At 34.9% G+C, this 18,632-nt stretch overlaps 1 protein-coding gene across 2 annotated transcripts in view; it reads left to right on the top strand.

Annotated features, from left to right (window-relative positions):
- The first annotated feature begins 14,610 nt into the window (after positions 1–14,610).
- Positions 14,611–18,632, top strand: part of LOC113494532 (serine/arginine repetitive matrix protein 1) — a 96,463-nt gene continuing 92,441 nt past the window's right edge. The window contains exon 1 of one of the 2 annotated variants that reach the window (XM_026872920.1): positions 14,611–14,909. In XM_026872920.1, coding sequence (XP_026728721.1) covers positions 14,795–14,909 — 115 coding nt within the window. In that variant the 5' untranslated portion in view covers positions 14,611–14,794. The remainder of the gene's footprint in view (positions 14,910–18,632) is intronic. The other variant, XM_026872919.1, reaches the window with a different exon arrangement.

Below are 18,632 nucleotides of genomic sequence, written 5' to 3' on the forward strand. Positions count from 1 at the left end.
TCACACTAAAACAGCTCACACGCTTATCGCGGTGTAATTCTACAAAATCTTCCGACATCATCCGATAACGAGCGATAAGGGATAAAAACTGCACAAACAATATAAATACCTAATTATATACGATATATATATATATATCTATAATATCTATATGTAGATAAATCGCCTCGAGATTCATTGAGTTACCTGCAGTGTCCTCCACATAAGCATTGATTCTCATGAAGAATTGTAGCGCAGAGCCATGCACCGACACTAAAACGCGGATACGACTGACTATAACCGTTTCCTCATCCCAGGAAGCGGGTGTCCATAAGTAAGGATGGAACTAACCATACCAAAAAGAGAGATTTAAACATCGGTAGCAATTATTTTTCAGCGAGATTGAAATGTAAATCGTAAAATCGTTTCGATTGCCAATAATACTTAACTCATTGCCTTCTAAACTTTTCATCGGGAATGTAGTCCCCCACATGAAAGGTGGTGAAGCTATTGTTTGGGGATACATTCGCATGTTTCATGGACAGATGTTACACCTGCACATATCATTACACTGTCTGACTTTTATTTAATTCACACAATATAGGTATATATGTAGCCATTATGTGTTGTTTTCCCTTTGTATAGCACCAGTTTTATGTAGAAAGGCTCGTATCATCTAAACTCGTAAAACTACAAAGTGTTAATCCAATTCATGATTCTTTTCGTTTGGAACTAGTCATAAAAATGAAATCTTAGATAGTATTTATGAAAAAGCTCAATTTTTAAAGTAAGTTTACGGAGATTGATATGCTACAGTTTCTTTACGCGTATTTGTCGGGATTACCCGACTAGTTTTACATCCCAGTGGAGTCCATCATGAACTGACCCAGCGGTGCGGTCAAGAGTTGAAATAGTAAGGCCGTTGTATCATTAAAGTAAAAAGCCCCAACTGTAACTATTAGCAAGCCACATAGCAACTTAAAACATCCTTTCATCCATGCATCGTCCTAGCAAATGATCATTCATCATTGAGTCCATAGCGATTGTTTGCCAAATCGTGACATATGCGTGCGTGTTGCGTGACGAATATAGGTAATATTGCATGAGGCGTGCCAATCGCAGCTGACCTCCTGGACTGAATGGAGGTGTAACGGTGGCATCTCCTCAATTACCCAGTCTGGCGAACGAAGGAGGTTGTCTATTCAAATTCAATTACTGAATGATGACGTAATTGATTGGCAAGACTTTACGTACATTATCCGTTAGAAACTAGAAGAAACTTTGATTTCTATGTAGGTACGATGAACATACCTTTTTTTATTGGTAAGGCGGGGGAATCCTTATGGACACCCACTCCCTCGGGGGAGGAAATGGGTAGTGTCAGACTTTTACCGACTAAACCTGAACCGCCGTGCTACGTCATCCGCGTTTTTGTGTCGGTGTATGGCAATGCGTTGCAATCCTTCATACAACGATGAACATACCCTTCTGGACCCTGGATATTTCTACGAGATCCATCCTTTATAAACAACTATGAATCTACTGGTTCAATTATTTCATATTGTAATCTCATGGTAAAGTTCTAGATTTAACATTCAGAGTATTCAAATTTAAAACTTGCATTCAACAATTCTTCTTTGTATAGTTTTCCACTGCTAAACAATTCAGGTTATGGTGTCGCCCCAAAAATCTCAGTTCTTCAGTCCCAACTAACTTTTAATTAGAACGCCATGCTGCGCTTGCGCAAGTGTGTGACAAAGGCGTCCTCGATCCGTGGTGTTGCAAGCCAAGTTTATATAGGCATTAAGATACCCTGAATGCACATAAAATAGTTTTACAATCATGTAGCAATTGCTTTCAAGAGTTATTTGGAATTTCGTCATATGTTATATGTCCGTCAATCTGGAAATAAATTGTGATATTCGCAAATGCCAGATGTTTTGTTATTGTTGTGTCTGATGTAAGGTCCACAAAGTTTGTGTAACGTGTCTAAAGTTTTTTTATGCTCTGGATTTTAAGTTAAAGGACATGAAAGGGTTTCTAAAAATACTATTGCTTTGAGACCAAAAGTTAAATAGTCTCGGTGGCCTAAAAGAGCACTTTAGAGAAATAAAGAGGTTCTCTGAAATCCTCCACCAAAACTAAGTTTTGTAAGAAATGTAATAATGGTTAGGTATGGGCAATGAAAATTCGCAGAACAAATATTAGCTTTTAAAATAATATTGGGTACAGACATTTATTTGCACAACGTGTTACGTCAAATAGCATTTTAATTGATTGTCCTACATTGTTATTTACCGTGCAAACATCATGTTAAACAATAGTTTGTGGAGGGATTATCTAACTAAAGACAGCGATAATTTTTCGAAAGATATTGTTATGCTTCTTAATATAATAATAATACTCCAAAACTTTCACACAACGCCGTCTAGCCTCAAACTAAGCAGAGCTTAATTGTGAGTACTAGACAACTGATAAACTTACTTAGATAAATCGCAATGATCGTGCTCATAAAGCAAACATTTGTTATGGGTGGGAATCGAACCGTCGACCTTCGGCATAGTAGGGTCACTAACTTTTAGACCAACTGGCAAGTCGGCTTTATCAGTACCAAGAAAATGCCTCTTTCAGTAATTTGACCATCTTTCTTGATATTAAGAAAGAACACAGTATACATATTTAAAAAGTGGCATAAGGATTAAACTCCCTTGGTTAAGAACCGGTAATTTCGTGTATCAAAACTTCAAAAGTATGAAAATCCGTTTATTTTTTCTTTGAAAGATATGTATGCAAACCCGTACTTGGCCACCTAAAAATTTAATTCGGGTATAAGAATGTCCTTAAACCATGATTTCAATATCTTATCTTGAGATGTCGTGACAAGCCTCGATACAGATCATCTGTTTCACCAATGATCTCATTCCAACAAGTGCACTGATCATTGGTTTGTGGTTGTATGTCGATCGATTTCATGAAGAATTGAACTCATTGTTTGTGCCACTTTCAAACTAAATCTATGTAGACGTTATTGCTTACACGTGTTTTTCGTTCTGGTCATTTTCTAAGACTTGCCATCACGTCTTGAAGAAAGATAATTATTGTTGTGGGACTACAGTGCACGATTTAAAGCGGCTTCTTATTTTCTCGCTTTAGACTTGGTTCGAGAGGTGGTGATAACCCTCCATAACGAGTATACAATCCCCAGAAACCTCATAATCAGCTATTAGCTATCATTAGGGGTCGTTTCTTATTTTTTTCCTATTCTCATTATATTGCTGTTCTTTGAAGTGTCATATTTTGCTTTTAATAACCTCATTCTCGATGTAGTTATAAGTCTGAAGAAAGATGTTACAAAAAAAGTGTGTGACAGAAACTGACACCAAATATCCTACATGATGGCGCCTAAAAAAGTAGAGATTCGTTAACCATTTTGAAACGATAGTAAATAATTTATAGGTACTTATGGAATTAATAGATCAATAATAATAACACTGTACAGCTTAATAGCAATGCATGCGAATATTTATGCATTCTTATTACACTATGATAGGAAAAGCACGCCTTAATTATGTTAAGAAATAGAGAAATCTTGATACTGTAACACAATGATGTATAATAATGTGTATCAAGAATAATGTGTTTAGATATTAAAATAATGATTAACAGCATCGAGATTAAACTGCAGTTAACTTGTAACGGATGGTTGTTAATGTACTCTTTGGAAGAAGGTTGGCTTACACAATATCTAAGAAAAAAACGAGTAATTTTTAAATTCTGGTTGCGATACAATTTATTATTTTTCCATCTTCTCGCGCACGGGCTATGGGAAGAGACCCGATACTTTTTAAAGGCACTGGGACACAGGTCGATTCTTTTTTCTAATCATATGTTTTTATTCTTTATTTATTTACAAATGGAAAAGAATATATGATATGTAAATTCACTTCTGGGGTTGTACAAGCACTAAGGTACCTATAATTGACCTCTCTTTAAACCAATAATAAAAAAGAGTGATTTTGCAAAAGCCTCTGCAGCTGTGTCATAAAATTATCTTTGGTTGTGAAGTTTAGGTGTGGTCTATAGGCTTTAGATTAAAACTAGATGTTTGCACGGTACGAAACTATTTGAATCTAGGATAATCAATTAGAAATCCTCGTTCTCGTAACACGTTGCGTAAATAAATGTCTATAACCAATGTAGTTTTTATTTGTTTAGCGAAATCTCATTGGCTATAAAAATAATACTTTTAACAAAACATAGTTTTGATGGCATTTCAATGATGAAACAACAGGCATTTGACTGCATGGATAGCCGAGTGTTTGAGGTCGCTCCAAGCCCACTGAGCGCCAAGTGTCGTGAGTTCGATCCCCGCATATGGCAAGCATAGGTACGTGGGTAACACAAATGTCATTGCTTTTTTTGAGCATAGGTATCTTCGTACATGTTTTTAAGAGTCTAGATCATTGTTAATAAAAGTTGTTTGTGCCATTTTATTGCAAATGCCTATTTACACTTTCAGTGGACAAGTTCCTTTTTTGTTTTGTTATTTGAAGACCTTAAATTATTCATTTGCTATGCACTTTCTCATGTTAGAAGGGTATTTCTAATCGCGATTTCGAAATGATGACAAACGTACAAACATGTCTGATCTACGTAACAAATTGGAAAGAGCTCTACATAAATTCACACTGACATGACAACGATATTAAATGTCAAGCAAAAGCAAAATATAAACAAAATATGCACAATGACTGCACCTAAAATGGAAATGGAGTATAAAGAGTCCAAATTACTTTTGTAGAATAACTTTGTAGTATATCGTATCATGCAAGGAACCGCAAAATCGTTTCGATTGTTACCATTAAAATTATCACAGGTATCATTAAAAGCGATACAACCTTATAACATATTAACCCAGCATTATCTATTAACTTGTCATAACCGATTGTTGTAAATATACTCCCTTTTTCGGATAGGAAATCATTAAATGAGTTCTTCCGCTTAGGGTTGAGCGGAAGGGAGTGTCAGACTCCTACATCTACTACATGTACCGGGGTCATGGTAGCCCTTTTGGAAAATCCTACAGCTCGGCACGCGTCAGCTTTAATGAGCTCCCTGAAATATAGGTTGGGCTACTCCAATCAGCGCAGCCAATTTGATTTTTTATCCAGTTTCAATTTACTCCAATCTAATATCAACTCGATTTTTTTTCTAGTACAATTTATTCTGCTTTTGCGCTTTACGCAATGTCTAGCTACCGTAACCGTCATACACCTTACGGCTGGACCCGATTCAGATTGGAATGTGAAACCGTGGCGATTTCTGTCACTTAAGATATATTGTCCACGATCGGTGCATGTGGAGTCGTGTCCTCGCCTCGCAATATCGTGACAAGTCGGATAAAGAAAGTGTTGGAGTTATCACAATGAGGCAGTGTGTCACACGATATTTACATCCCAATGAATTGTAGTTTATCGTGATAGCTGTTGCAGTATTTTATAAGTAGGAATACATTCCGCCTCTTTAAATAGACCTCATTTAAATTTAAAAAAGAAAAACCTATCCTACATAATCTTTGTCGAAAAAATACTTAACAGATTTGGACAGATTTTGTCATACTTGTTTAGTTGATGTCAAGCATCAATGAAAGAACTGCAGCAAGAAACAAAACTTGTATAAAACCAAACTGTAAGTTTTGGCTCTGCAGGTACCAATTTGATAGGGAAAAATCACAAACACTATTCGCCCGAGCCTAAACTGGGGTACAAAGGCTAACGAACTAAACTTGATAAAATCGTATTTATTCTTTTCTTTAAATACGTCTGCTTATGTGACGCTGTAGGCATTATGTCTTAACTAAAACAAACAATACTTCCACATCAACAATGTATTAAGCTAATCCTATTATTGTTATCTTAATCAAAATGGATCACGACATTCGAATTTGATATTCATACTGTGTCGTTTTAGAATACCGTACTAATTTAAGCGTCAGAACTGTTTTTACTTCTTCAGGTACGAGCCAGCCCAGTATAATCTAAGATAGACTTCAGAATCACGTCGACGTCACAGAATTCTGTCGCGAACTCCAAATTCAAATTCAACTCCGTTCTTTAAGTACTATTGAATTTCTGACTTTGATCATCTACTTTTTCTGTTGACTGTAAAACTACTCGTTAGAGTTCAAACCAACCGTAAGCAGCTAGCAAGCTACTTAATACAAAAGTGAAAAATGTGAGACACAGTTAAAGTGACCCTTCAACATTTTAGCAATTGGATAATTCAGAGGAGCTGAAATCATTGTAACGAATAATTGAACAAAATACCCAAGTAATGAAGTACTTCAAAGTACTAAAAAGCAGCTGCAAATTGTATGCGGAACCCGACTACAGCTCGTTATTTCTGTATCTCGATAGCGCGATATTTTCGAATCATGCATTGTTTTCACAGCTATCTGTTGACAGCTGTCGCTGGGGTTAAGGAGTTTTAACTTATTATTTGTAAGGTCCTTTCTCTTTTGGTGCTGTTTCATTAATTTATAATTTGTAGGGACCCTTTATTAGGGATGTATTATCAAATAATGATGCATATACAATACACGGCAAGCAGGCAGCAGGTTTGTTCGGCTGGGTTCGGTTAAAGTAGCCAAAACATTATCCTCTTTTAAAGAAGTTGGATAAAACATGTCTATGAGGTAATCCAAGGTATAAGCTACCGCCAAACCAAATTTCATTAAAATCGGTTCACCGGTTTAGGAAAAAAGAGGTAATAAACATATAAACACAATCTCATACATATATCTGGATACAAATGTTATTTGAACAATGGTAATATAGTATCGATCGTAAAATATACCATCTCGAAAGTGTCTAGAAACTTTACATCACTCTTACAATGTATGATATCTACATGATATCTTCCTTATTACTTCATAACCTCTCTCTGACAAAAGAAACCAACATTCGCAGACAGATTACTATGAAACCTTTCTATTGTTTTTGTATCAGTCCTCATCTGTCAAACCGTAAGCTCTTGATATTATCTCGAGAAAGTTTAGAGATTAATGATACTATGTGTTTAGACAAGTATTTTATGTGGCAGGAGATATTAACATCCAGATATGATAATGTTTCGGAAAATATTAGAACATAAATATATTATGTGACTTGTTTTTAATTTATTCCACCGATGTCGTTTATATTTTTGTAAATGTATAAAAATAAATGAAATAATTTATTATGTAAGGGGTATATACCATCAGTTTTAGATGCCCTGAGAAGAAATGTCGAAACTAACTCGGGGGTTGCGGAGTACTCTGATGTGCAGATAATATGACCTAAGTAGAATAAGCTGCAGTTATAGCTCTACTATTAAGCTGATAGTTAATCTTATTAAAGTTATAAATTTAAACCCCGGCACAAATATTTCAATAGTCCTTATAAACTACCCCATACTTATGATTCTGCAGACAGCAAGGTACGTTTCAGTTCATTGTTGTTAATCCCCGAATTGATGTTCAATTTACTTGTGACGATATTCAAGAAAAGAACCAAACCAGGGATCAAAAATATTACTTCTGTAACTAATAAGTCGTCCAGAATCAGCCTAGGCTTACCTATTTTTATTAAAACGCTTAGACCTATAATTCCAAAGAATAAATCTTATACTTTTTATAAGATACTTAATTAAACCTCATTAATGATCTAATACACGGTAATTACAGCAGCTTTTAAACTACTTCCGACAAACCAGATCAATTAAAACAGTTTTCGCCACAGGTTAACTTTAACTCGTGGTTCAACCATTAAACTAATCAGATACATGTTAAAATACTTACACGTGCTCTTAATTACTAATTAAAAGAGTACTTATTCTGATTTGTCGTTGATTTCGTAACGAAAGTGGTCAAGTTTTCTCATTTCCCCACTGCAATATCTACCACGAACTTTTAAAGTAGCTTTAAAGCATATGTGTAAGCGAGACGAAGCTCTACGCAAGTGTAGAGCGCTATCCTGCTCCCACAAGAGCATCGGTATGCGTTTTAAAGATGGCGATAGACCCCGTGTTTGTAAGTTTTTTTTCTAGCAACGGAAACCTTACGACATGACGTAAATACGACGGTCCTATTCTGTTAGATTCCACACTTATTCGATAAGTAATATGTTGGTTATTTGTCTATGGATTAGAGAGAACGTGTGAAGATGATTTGAAATCGTTGAAAAGCTAAGTATGTGTTTGCTTTATAAGTGAACTGGTTTAAATTCACACCTCTTTTGTCTTTAAAAATATAAGTGAAAGAATCTAAGAATTCTGTGTTTCACTGTGATAGTTGGCTGTTTTGAGAAATTAAGCTTTCGTTGTAACAGTGTGGTAACTGTTTAATTCACTTTACTTAATGAAAATCTTGTAAAATTAAATGATTAATCGTGTAAGTATGATATTATATCGTCACTTTTACACGTTTATTATATATTACGATGGAATAAATTGTCGAAGTTTTAACTTTAAGCATTGTGCTAAGTACTCAAATTGAATCAACACGAGATACTTTTAGCAATGACGACCTATTTTATCGCTTTATTTTCTAAAATATTTAATTCGGTGCAATTTCCAACAAAACTACTTAGACATAATTTTCGAAACTGTGTTGGAGTCGTATGTACGTTACTTGTCTTATAACTAACAGTATAGACATCAAATATATGACTAGATTATTTGTATTTCGTAAACACATCAGAATAGCACCGTCAGACTTTCCCGCGCGTTTTGCGACCGCAGAGTTTCTAGGCTTAGCGGTAATACTGTACATTGCGGGTTTATTACAGTCAAAGAGAACAATAACTGCCAGTTCAGCAGGTAGACAATCGTTCTCACATGCACCATTAGATTAACCACCAACTAAATAGTATTTAGCATTCGGTGACTTGATGAGAATTATGAGGACACTAGCTGTTACCCGCGACTTCGTCCGCGTGGTTGGATGTTAGGAATTTTCGAACGGAAGCCCTCGAAGATGAATAATTTTCCCTGCTTTTTCCACATTTTCCATTGTATCTTCGCTCCTATTAGTAGCAGCGTCCTCGATGAATGGTCTATTCAACACAAAAATATTTTTTCAATTTGAACCAGTAGTTCCTGAGATTAGCGCGTTCAAACAAACAAACAAACTCTTCACCTTTATATATTAGTGTAGATGTATCGAGTGGATACTTGTTGTATCTGCAATGATAGATATAAGTACATATTTATTTAGGTTTTGTTGATAAATCAAACATTTGAATTCTAAATTATGAAAACAGCACGTCGCTTTAGCCGAATACGGCAGTGATGAACTTCAGAACTTAGTTCCGAGCGACAATGTCTTTAACAAGAATAGCCATTTGCTGCACCTTCTGTCAGTGGGACAAATAACAATTTATGCTCTTAAATAGCTTCTTTAATATCAAGAACGTAACTCAAATTACAAGATATTCTCTTTTAATCCACCCAAGGCTTACCAAGTCTAGATATACCATTGTTGCTAACCCACAATTGACAACAAAAGTTATCATATTTTGTGCAAGAACTTTCAGCCTTATTTTCAATAAGCTGCGATAGAGCTTTCGAAGTACTTTGATCCGAGCATAAATTGAATCCAACAATATCCAATAAGTTAGGCGTAATCGACAAAGCCTACACTATTACCCGTTGCCGTGCACACAAACTGAATTGCAAGGAATTGTACTTACCTTGCTCTCTGCTATAAACTTGAGGATGACAATGTATTAGAAGATTGGAATGTTTATGAGGTAAATGTATTTAATTTAAGAGGTTTAAGTCAAGGTAGGGATAGGTTATTGCAAGCTGCTTTCGAAGGACTTGGTCGGAGACGAAAATATTTTGAATTGGTCCTTGAATTTTTCCTAAGATTTTCTCCAAAAGGAGTGGGTTTTTAGACCAGATTTTTTAGTCATCATTACTAGAATTTGCGTCCATACGAAAAACGTGCCTTGGCAGTAAATTTGCTTAAGCCATCTTGCGGAAACCGTCAGCCTTTTGTTTCTACAATTCCAAATGACGTGGTTATAGGAAAACCGCATGCGGAAATCGATACAATAAACAATTTGGTAGTTTAAAGTACTCGTAAATACTTTCTTGGTGAAATATTGGCAAAGAGCCCACGCGCTGTGTGGGATGCAAATGCATCATTGTATCACAACGCTACTTGCGAAAGCTTCCGAAACAACTGAATATGTATGGTTACTGTTTTGGGAAGTCTATAGTGTTTTGTTTTATTTGATTCGAAGATTTAGTGCCAGTAAATCATATTTGTTTGAATTAGTTTCGTACAATGTAAACTGTATTGAACTTTTGCCAGATCTCCTTTTTTTTCAAAATGATCTCCGAAAAAAAAAATTAGAGACGTAAGATGCGTTCTTTTTTACTCTCCCTTATTTAGTCAGATCTTCCATAAATTACACGTAATCTAATAAATAGTCCATAAGAGGCTAACATGTAAACAGAACCAGAGAAAAAATATAAGGATATCAAATGTATAGAATATTTTAAGTAAAAATTTAATAAGATTCTGTACAAAGCTGGACACCTTTGTGTATGCTAGTATCTACCTAAAAATGTATAATGTCGTTTTTATTCCATTCCGAATGACACTTTTCAATTTCATTCGTTTCCCAGAAAGGAAGAGTCACAAAGTCACTTCATATTTAAGGCACAACCTACAGAAATTTCGCACAAAGATTTAAATAACTTTTTCCAAAGATTCCCGAAGAGTAACACAGACGAGTTTAGTTTCCTACAATGACGTCACACTGCAATCACAAAAACGACTGACGCGGATGCTGCGTTGGAACGCAGAAAGTTGCCAAACAGTCGCAAGGACGCATGCGCGAGAACCAAGACATTTGTGCAAAAACTATTAGACCTATACAAACTTTTTTGTTCATTGTTTTCTATAAAAATGTATGTGTTAACCTGCTTTAAGTGACATTGGGTGAAGAGAGTGGAGTTAGTTTGTTTCAAGAATGTGGCGTATAAAACGCAATATATTTTTTGAACTCTTGACGTAAAGATAATTAACTTACTGTACCTAGTAACTGTAAATGGGTGCTAATTAAATTCAGCAAAAAGTCTAAATATAATAATGTGGTTTGACTCGATCTGAAAATATGTACGAGTATTACATGCAGAAGAATTAATTAATAATTAATTTTTAAATCTTATCTGCGTCAGATAAGATTTAAAAATTGCGTTAGTAGCATGTGAGTTGAGTTAATATTGAGGAATATTTTTTGAATAATAAAAACAAAAATGAAATATTTTTTAAAAACCTTACAGGAAAATTAGATGTCACTTTTCTTAAACTTACGTAGAATATTTCAAATTTAAAACTATCATTGCTTTATTTTAATAACACTTTGTGTAATGATTTAAGATACATATACCTACAGAGCTATATAATATATTTCTAAAATATACACAAGGGCTATTTTCAAAATAAACGTTTGTTTTGGTTGCGATACTACGACGTAAAGTTTATTTACCACTGAACGGACTCATCACTCTTGATAATTTACAGGTTAGCCCACCTCACGATCAATCAAACGCAGATAGACTGACATTAAACTGACAATAAAGGATAAAAAGAAAAAAAAATGTTAATTTATTTGTTTTCTTTTTATCCTTTATTTATTTCCATTGTTAACGTTTTCAATCATCAACAGAAATAAGAATGTCAGTATATTTTGGTCACTCATCCAAAAATCGACCTTGGAAACCATTGCTTAACATTCATTTTTTACCTGTGTTAAACTGTTTATTCATCAGACTGACTAGACTTCGAATTATCTCAGGGATAAAAGTTTCACTATCAATAAGAAATCCCTAAAATAAGTGTGATAATAATATTTAATAGGTCTGGCTTTGTTCCAACAGCTGTTATTCTTGCGTAGTTTTCGTTTTAAAGGGACTGTTTATAATTGCTTTAGGGAATCATTAACGTTAGTAATGAAGATATTAACCTAGTTCTGGAATTGAGTGAAAAATAGCCTAATTAATTTAGTGCGATATGCAATAACGATCGTCAATTGCAGTTAATAATAAAAATAACAAAATATATTAGAAAAAAAAATCATTACTATCAAATATTTAACCATATCAATAGTTGCTTCACCTCGATACTTATTTCATGATTTGTTATTATTATTTAGTTATTAAACTGTTTAGTTACACCGTTTCATGCCACTTATGAACGGAGAGACAGTGGATTCTCAATAGGGTTCTCAGTTGGGTACCCTAAAAATAAGTATGTAAACATTAAACTTACGGCAATAATATTAAGTACTGCTTTCGTTGAAAATCTCAAATCATGTTCGGGCTTTGTTTATAATCTTTTGTGAATTAATTTAACTGGACTTAAAAACGCTGGCTTTAACCCTAGGTATATATTTCTTTTCATATAACGGTTGTAGCTGTACCTAAACTCTACTTTTTTCTAAACAAAAACCGGTGAATCAACATCACGTCCCGAACCATACATATTTAAAAATCCAAAACATATAATTAATGATTCCATTCGATGCGTGTAACCTCTACGAGACCATAATGCCTAGTCACGTGTACGTAAAAATTCTTCACAACATGAATAATTAGGAGCATTAACCTTTCTAAGAAGGTCAAAGGTTACAGCTAAACCTGATATACGGTGCGACAATCACGTTCTAGACGAGATACATTGCTGGCAATGTAATATCACTTTTGATACCAGAGCAGCGCGGCTACGCAATGTAATGTACATCGCTCGAAACTACTCAAGCCTAAATGAGCTCTTGCGAGTACTGCCACAGTCTAACCCAGTACGAGATCGCACATTATTTCTACATTAACTGTAAATGGAAATGTTTTTTTTTAATCGCTATGTACAAAATCTTACAACAAAATTAGACTGTTGAAAATGTGTGAAAGTGACGCCGCTCTACATTTTCTAGAGCACCATCTCGCTCACTCTCGCTTCCACAACTGCATCAGCTTTACTTAAAGGGGGTGATAGGACCTTGATTGTAACATTTAATGTACATCTAATGTCGAAGAGACCGATTGTCAATTGCCTGTGAATGAATTTCTAAAGGTATTGTGAACATTGTAGAGCTGAAGACAGACTTCAACACTCCTATTCAGATGTGTTGTTTCGTAAACTTTTGATACTCGAAAGTTTAGTATAAAGCAAGGTGAGCAAAGTATCAGAATAGTAATAGAAGACAGAAGAAACAATAGTAAACAGTGTTATTTCTGTTTTAATAATCTGTCTAATATAAGGATACCATCATTAGGTAGTAAAACTCAGACTCTACATAATTTGTTTTCGAACTATCCGTCTTTTTTTTGGTCAGATTAGGTCCTTACTTCGGAGGAGAAATTGGATTATGTCAATTGATATTTTGGTGAACAAGGCAATGCAAAACATAACTATAAACTTGTCCAGCAGATAAGAATTTTGGTAAATAAGTCATTGAGCTACAAATATCTGATCTGCTTAAATTATGTTCGTTTTAATAATTTATCACGACTTGGGTCCGCAACTAGGTACTGTCTAACTTTTATCTAAGACATGTTTCGCCCAAAAAACAATTGAAAGTATTTAATTAATAATTTCCATAAAAAATATCAACTTTAATACCTAACGCTACGTGATTCAAAGTCCTTTCATTTTAGTTTACTTCGGGCATAGAGTCACGCACCATTTCAAAGGTTTAAACCCGTACTTTCTCCAAGGCAATGGCGTTATAATTCTACATAAGTCAAGTTATCGTGAGGAACATACAATTATTTGGCAGTTGCACGCTTGTGTAGAATGTTATGAGTTCGTAATGGTGATATGTGTGAGTAATTACGGTCAAAGGTGACTCCGATATGTTATTGCAATGATGTAAGGATTATGTTTATAATATTTTGTAAATAATGTTTTATTATATCGATTGTGCTCGTAAGATGGCCGAAACGTGCGTACAAAGTTATTGAGAGACATATAAGCGCAAGTTCGCGATAATGATTTTGGTTCAAGGTAGAGCAGACATAGAGACGTTAGAGTTCGGGTTGGAAAATCTATAATCAAAATTTACTAAGGTTGATGACATTGAGCTAATAAAGAAGAATAAAATCAAAATAACTCTTAAAACATAATTGCTCAGAATCAAGGCCAAATGGTCAAAATGGCTCTACTCGGGTTCTTACTATAAGCAATAAACATATATAAGCAGCTACAGGCGATGCCGTGTATACAGTTATTTTACTTGTCGTGTTTAAACTGCGACACGCACCAAAAATATTCTAAAACCAAAGAAACAGGTATGCAGTGTGCAACGCAACATCTGTCTCTACCGGTTCCGAATGTTGCCTCTTTAGGCTCAGAATGTCCTCTTAATTGTTACCAAATGAGCCAGCGTACGCATACAACTGGTTCCCAGCCCGTAAATCTAGTTCTGCGTTTGTCGATTCAGTTTCCGTTCAAGGGGCAGCACTCGGCAGGCAAAAGCACAGCTGAGGCGCGGCACGATGGCGTCTGGATTTTTTTTACAGCAATAGATATCGGTTGGAGAGATCTGCGCGCGCGCGCCACCGCGGCCGGCGCGCCAGTCAGCCGCCGTACCCCGCCGCGCGCGTCTGTCTCGGTGAAAGGACAAGTACACCTGCCGCGCACAGCCGCAACTAACCGTTATCGCCCTAAATGACCAACTAATGGACGAACGAAGAGGTAGTCCATGCATGATTGTGCTAACAGTGTGAACTAGCTGGTGGAGTGCAGTGTTGTGTTGATGTCCATATGGAGGAGGTCCGGATTTCGGATTGGCCCGAACCGCCGGGCTCCCATGCATGGCTCCCTGCTTATGGTTTCCAGCATGATCTAATGGATAAGGATGACTATTTTGGCACCAACGGTGAGTGCCGTAGCCTAGACCTTTCGGTGCATTCAATACTTTGAATCTGAATGCCGATGCCGTGTTGTTAAGTTCCACTGAATCGTGACTGTGATGTGATGAAACTGGCTGTTTCGTTTGCTAAAATAGCTTGGCAGATTGCTTTGTTTGTAACTTGTTACTGTACGGACGAAGTCATTTCAGCCATTAACTTGCCAGATCCACTTTAAAAACGCACATTTACGTACGCGCAGGTTTCGTAACTGGTTTCCCTCAATTAATTTGGATCGCTATCTGATCTGTCGTTGACCCAATCTGAACCAAAACAGTGTTAGTTGGCTCGTGTTGTTGCAACCGGCGAGTGACAAAAAACAAGTGACTTCGTTCGAACCTTAAGTTTTTTCCTTTTGTGGCCATGTTGACTCACTCGCATTGTGCAGAAATACGAACGTCAAAAACATAAAAAACGTATTCTTCCTCACTACTTACTAACACATTAACAGTGCATCACTGTCCAAACATAAGGAAGTTACTTTCTGTCTGTTACACGAATAACGTCGCAGACGAACACTATTTACAATTTCAAGCAAAAACTAATTAAACGTCGTTTTTGTAACAAAAACAATACACGATCGTGAACACAGCGTGTTAAGTAATTCATTGTTAGATTTATCGCAGATTAAAGTATTGTTAAAGAAACGAATTAATTATTTTAATGGAAGTAACTTAAACACAATGGATTTCGCCCGATGTGGCAAAGCGAAACAATAAAAGTGATATTATGCTCGTGAAAATTTCTTGCTTCCCACGCAAAAACAAAAATGATCAATAAATGTGTACGATGTGAGGCGAAACCAACCGAAAGTTAATCCAAACATTGATGAGACTGAAGTAAACATAATACTCATAGACTTACAAATTAACAGAAAACAAATACTTGACAGAATTCGTATTTAAGTGACGAAATAAAAGTTACTCCACGTAAAGTTCGATGAACGATTACGTTTGTAATAAGTGATGTCTATAATAGTTATTTGTAAAACATAATTTTATTGAATGCAACGTCAAATGTTCCCTACAATTCAACTAACAGTTTTACGTGGTTTTACCTGCCTGGATGTCGATAATATCTACAAAAAAATACCGTCCTTTGACGAAGTCGAATAAAAGTATCGTTTGTGTTAATCCCAGGTGTCAACTTCCTCCATACCAAAATTCATCGAAATCTGTCCTCACGTTTGCTCGTAAAGTATTACCAAACATACACATATACTTTCGCATTTATAACATAAATGTACAAAGAACCTAACAATTAAAACTCATAAATCTCAGTAAACTAATCCAATACAAAAGAGAGAGTGATTGTTCGTATGTTCGCTAGCCGAAAGAAAAGCAATCATTCTAACAGCATCGCATTTTTACTCGATTATTTACATGAAGAGAAAAGTGCTAGAAAGTGTGTAATTATTAATGTAAGGCGTATACATTTACAACAAATCATTGGATTTATACGTATCTATAATTATATACAGGGCTATCGTGTTTCTTTCCACTTTCGATGTTTAATAACAGACTGAATAACAAGACTTGCCGCTGAAGCTATGACTGTTCTTACGAAATAATTTACCTGTCAGATGATTTTGATTTGTCGTTGATATAGATAATAATAGATAAATACATGTTATAGATAAAGTTATAGATGACGTCAAAAAGATTTTTGTAAATTTCTAAACAATACTTTTGCTTTAATGCGATATTTGAAATTAGACACGATTTTTTTAACTACTTTAAATATTTAGTAAAATTGATAAAGTAGTTCTGTTTAAATCAGATGTTTCTTATTCACTAACATTTCAGTTTACGAGAATTATAATTTGAGTTGAATAGTAAGATAACAATTAGTCTAAAAACAATAACTAAAGCAGAAATAAACTATGCTCTAGAATAAGTCTTTCGATTTGCAGCTAGATAGCATATCAGTCATGACAATTCTGATACACAACGGATTATAATAACGCAATAATTAGCTATATCTATATAATATATACTTAAAATGATAAACTAAGTGTCCTTTCCTTTGAATATATTAATCATATTCTGTGCAACAATTTTCCTGTGTCAACATACAGTATATACATGCAAATAAGTTTTATAGCTATGTCACCTTAATTACATCTAGCCTTTTCCCCCAAACCATGATCAGGGTCAGCTTTGGGTCCCATCTGTTTCAGTTAAATCTATACTCATATTTTACGTGGGTAAATTTTGTTTGGAAAGCGGTATGGAGTATTGTGAGGATCTTCTGAATCGATTTTAGAAATTAGGTTTCCTATATAAGTCCATCTTAGATACATGAGAATCATAGCCTTATAAATTAAAGATTAATCCGAATGGCTCAGCTAGAATAGTGTATCGAACAACAGTCTATCTGCCTTCCACAAACCATTTCTCCACTCCACTTATAAATGTCTTATATTAATCCAATTCGTCAAACCTGCCTCAAACTCGTCGATTTAGGCTCAATGTCCTTTTAACATATTCATCCGTCACACATTATAAACGAGATTAGCTTCACGTGACGTCATACGACTTTCGAAGCGAATTATTCATGTTATTCAGTCAATATAGCATCAAGACAGTTTTATAGCTGTTTCTTGTATGTGACTTGATTGTCGCTATTTGAATCATTTCGTTTTTTGCCTTGCCTTGTTCCTCGTGTTTACTCGAGTGAGAGTTTCGTGCCTGTGTCCTTTCTCTTCAATATTAGAATCTGTGTTATCTTTACCTTCATGGAAACTTGTTACCAATATTTTGATTTAAATTAATAGTGAGGAATTTTAAATCGTGTAGCCATGAACCTAGAGATTCTAAAGTTTTCAGAACTCACTAACTCAGTAACACAGAATAAACTTATTTGGGTTCTTAAACTAAGGCGGAACATAATTCACTTTTTTATCTTACGTCGGCACTACATCTTAAGGGTTTTTAATTTTATACCCCGTATACTTTCCTGCTTGAAATTTTCAATATCCAAAAATTGTTCGCAAAATTCATGAATCAAATTGTTTTCGTGGTAGAGTTCAGTTAGTTTTTGCGCTTAAAGCTATTAATTATTGCACCAAACCTTGGTTGTATCTGGAAATCCTTGTAAGTTAGTTAGACCTATTATTATTGTAGGCATACCCACGTTAGAACAACGTTCAAAGTTGCTTGGAAACCTGCTTAGAACTTAAAATGTCCTTCATATTGTATGGGTATAAATATTTTATTAATGCATTCAGTAATAGGAGAATGTAGTTTCATTAGCGTATTTATTGATATATTGGAATTTTCCTCTTGTTTGCCATGTTCTCAATCAAAATGCGAAATTACCTCGTCGACATGTTAATAAGTTAAGACACCTTCAAAATTTCACCTTCCTTTCGTAAATCATCTTTCTCATAATCCGATCTTAGTCTACGCACTATGAAAATATGAGGATAAATATTGAGTTTAACCTCAAAACATTGTATTAGAAAATATTCTAATCGAACAATTTTTTTGTTAACAAATTTATGAAACTTGGAAACATAAATCATCCGGGTTTGGAAGCATATTTTAATTAAATTGTATCAATGATTGAGGTTATTTACTGGTAATTAAAAAAATACTTGAAAAACGTATTTTGCTGCGGTTTTCCTATTGCTTTAAAACCCTAGAAATTGTCTCACTCAGTCAGAATTAAATTGTTTTAATAGGAATTTA

The sequence above is a fragment of the Trichoplusia ni genome, chromosome 5, assembly GCF_003590095.1.
Source record: "Trichoplusia ni isolate ovarian cell line Hi5 chromosome 5, tn1, whole genome shotgun sequence".
Taxonomy (NCBI): Eukaryota; Metazoa; Arthropoda; class Insecta; order Lepidoptera; family Noctuidae; genus Trichoplusia; species Trichoplusia ni.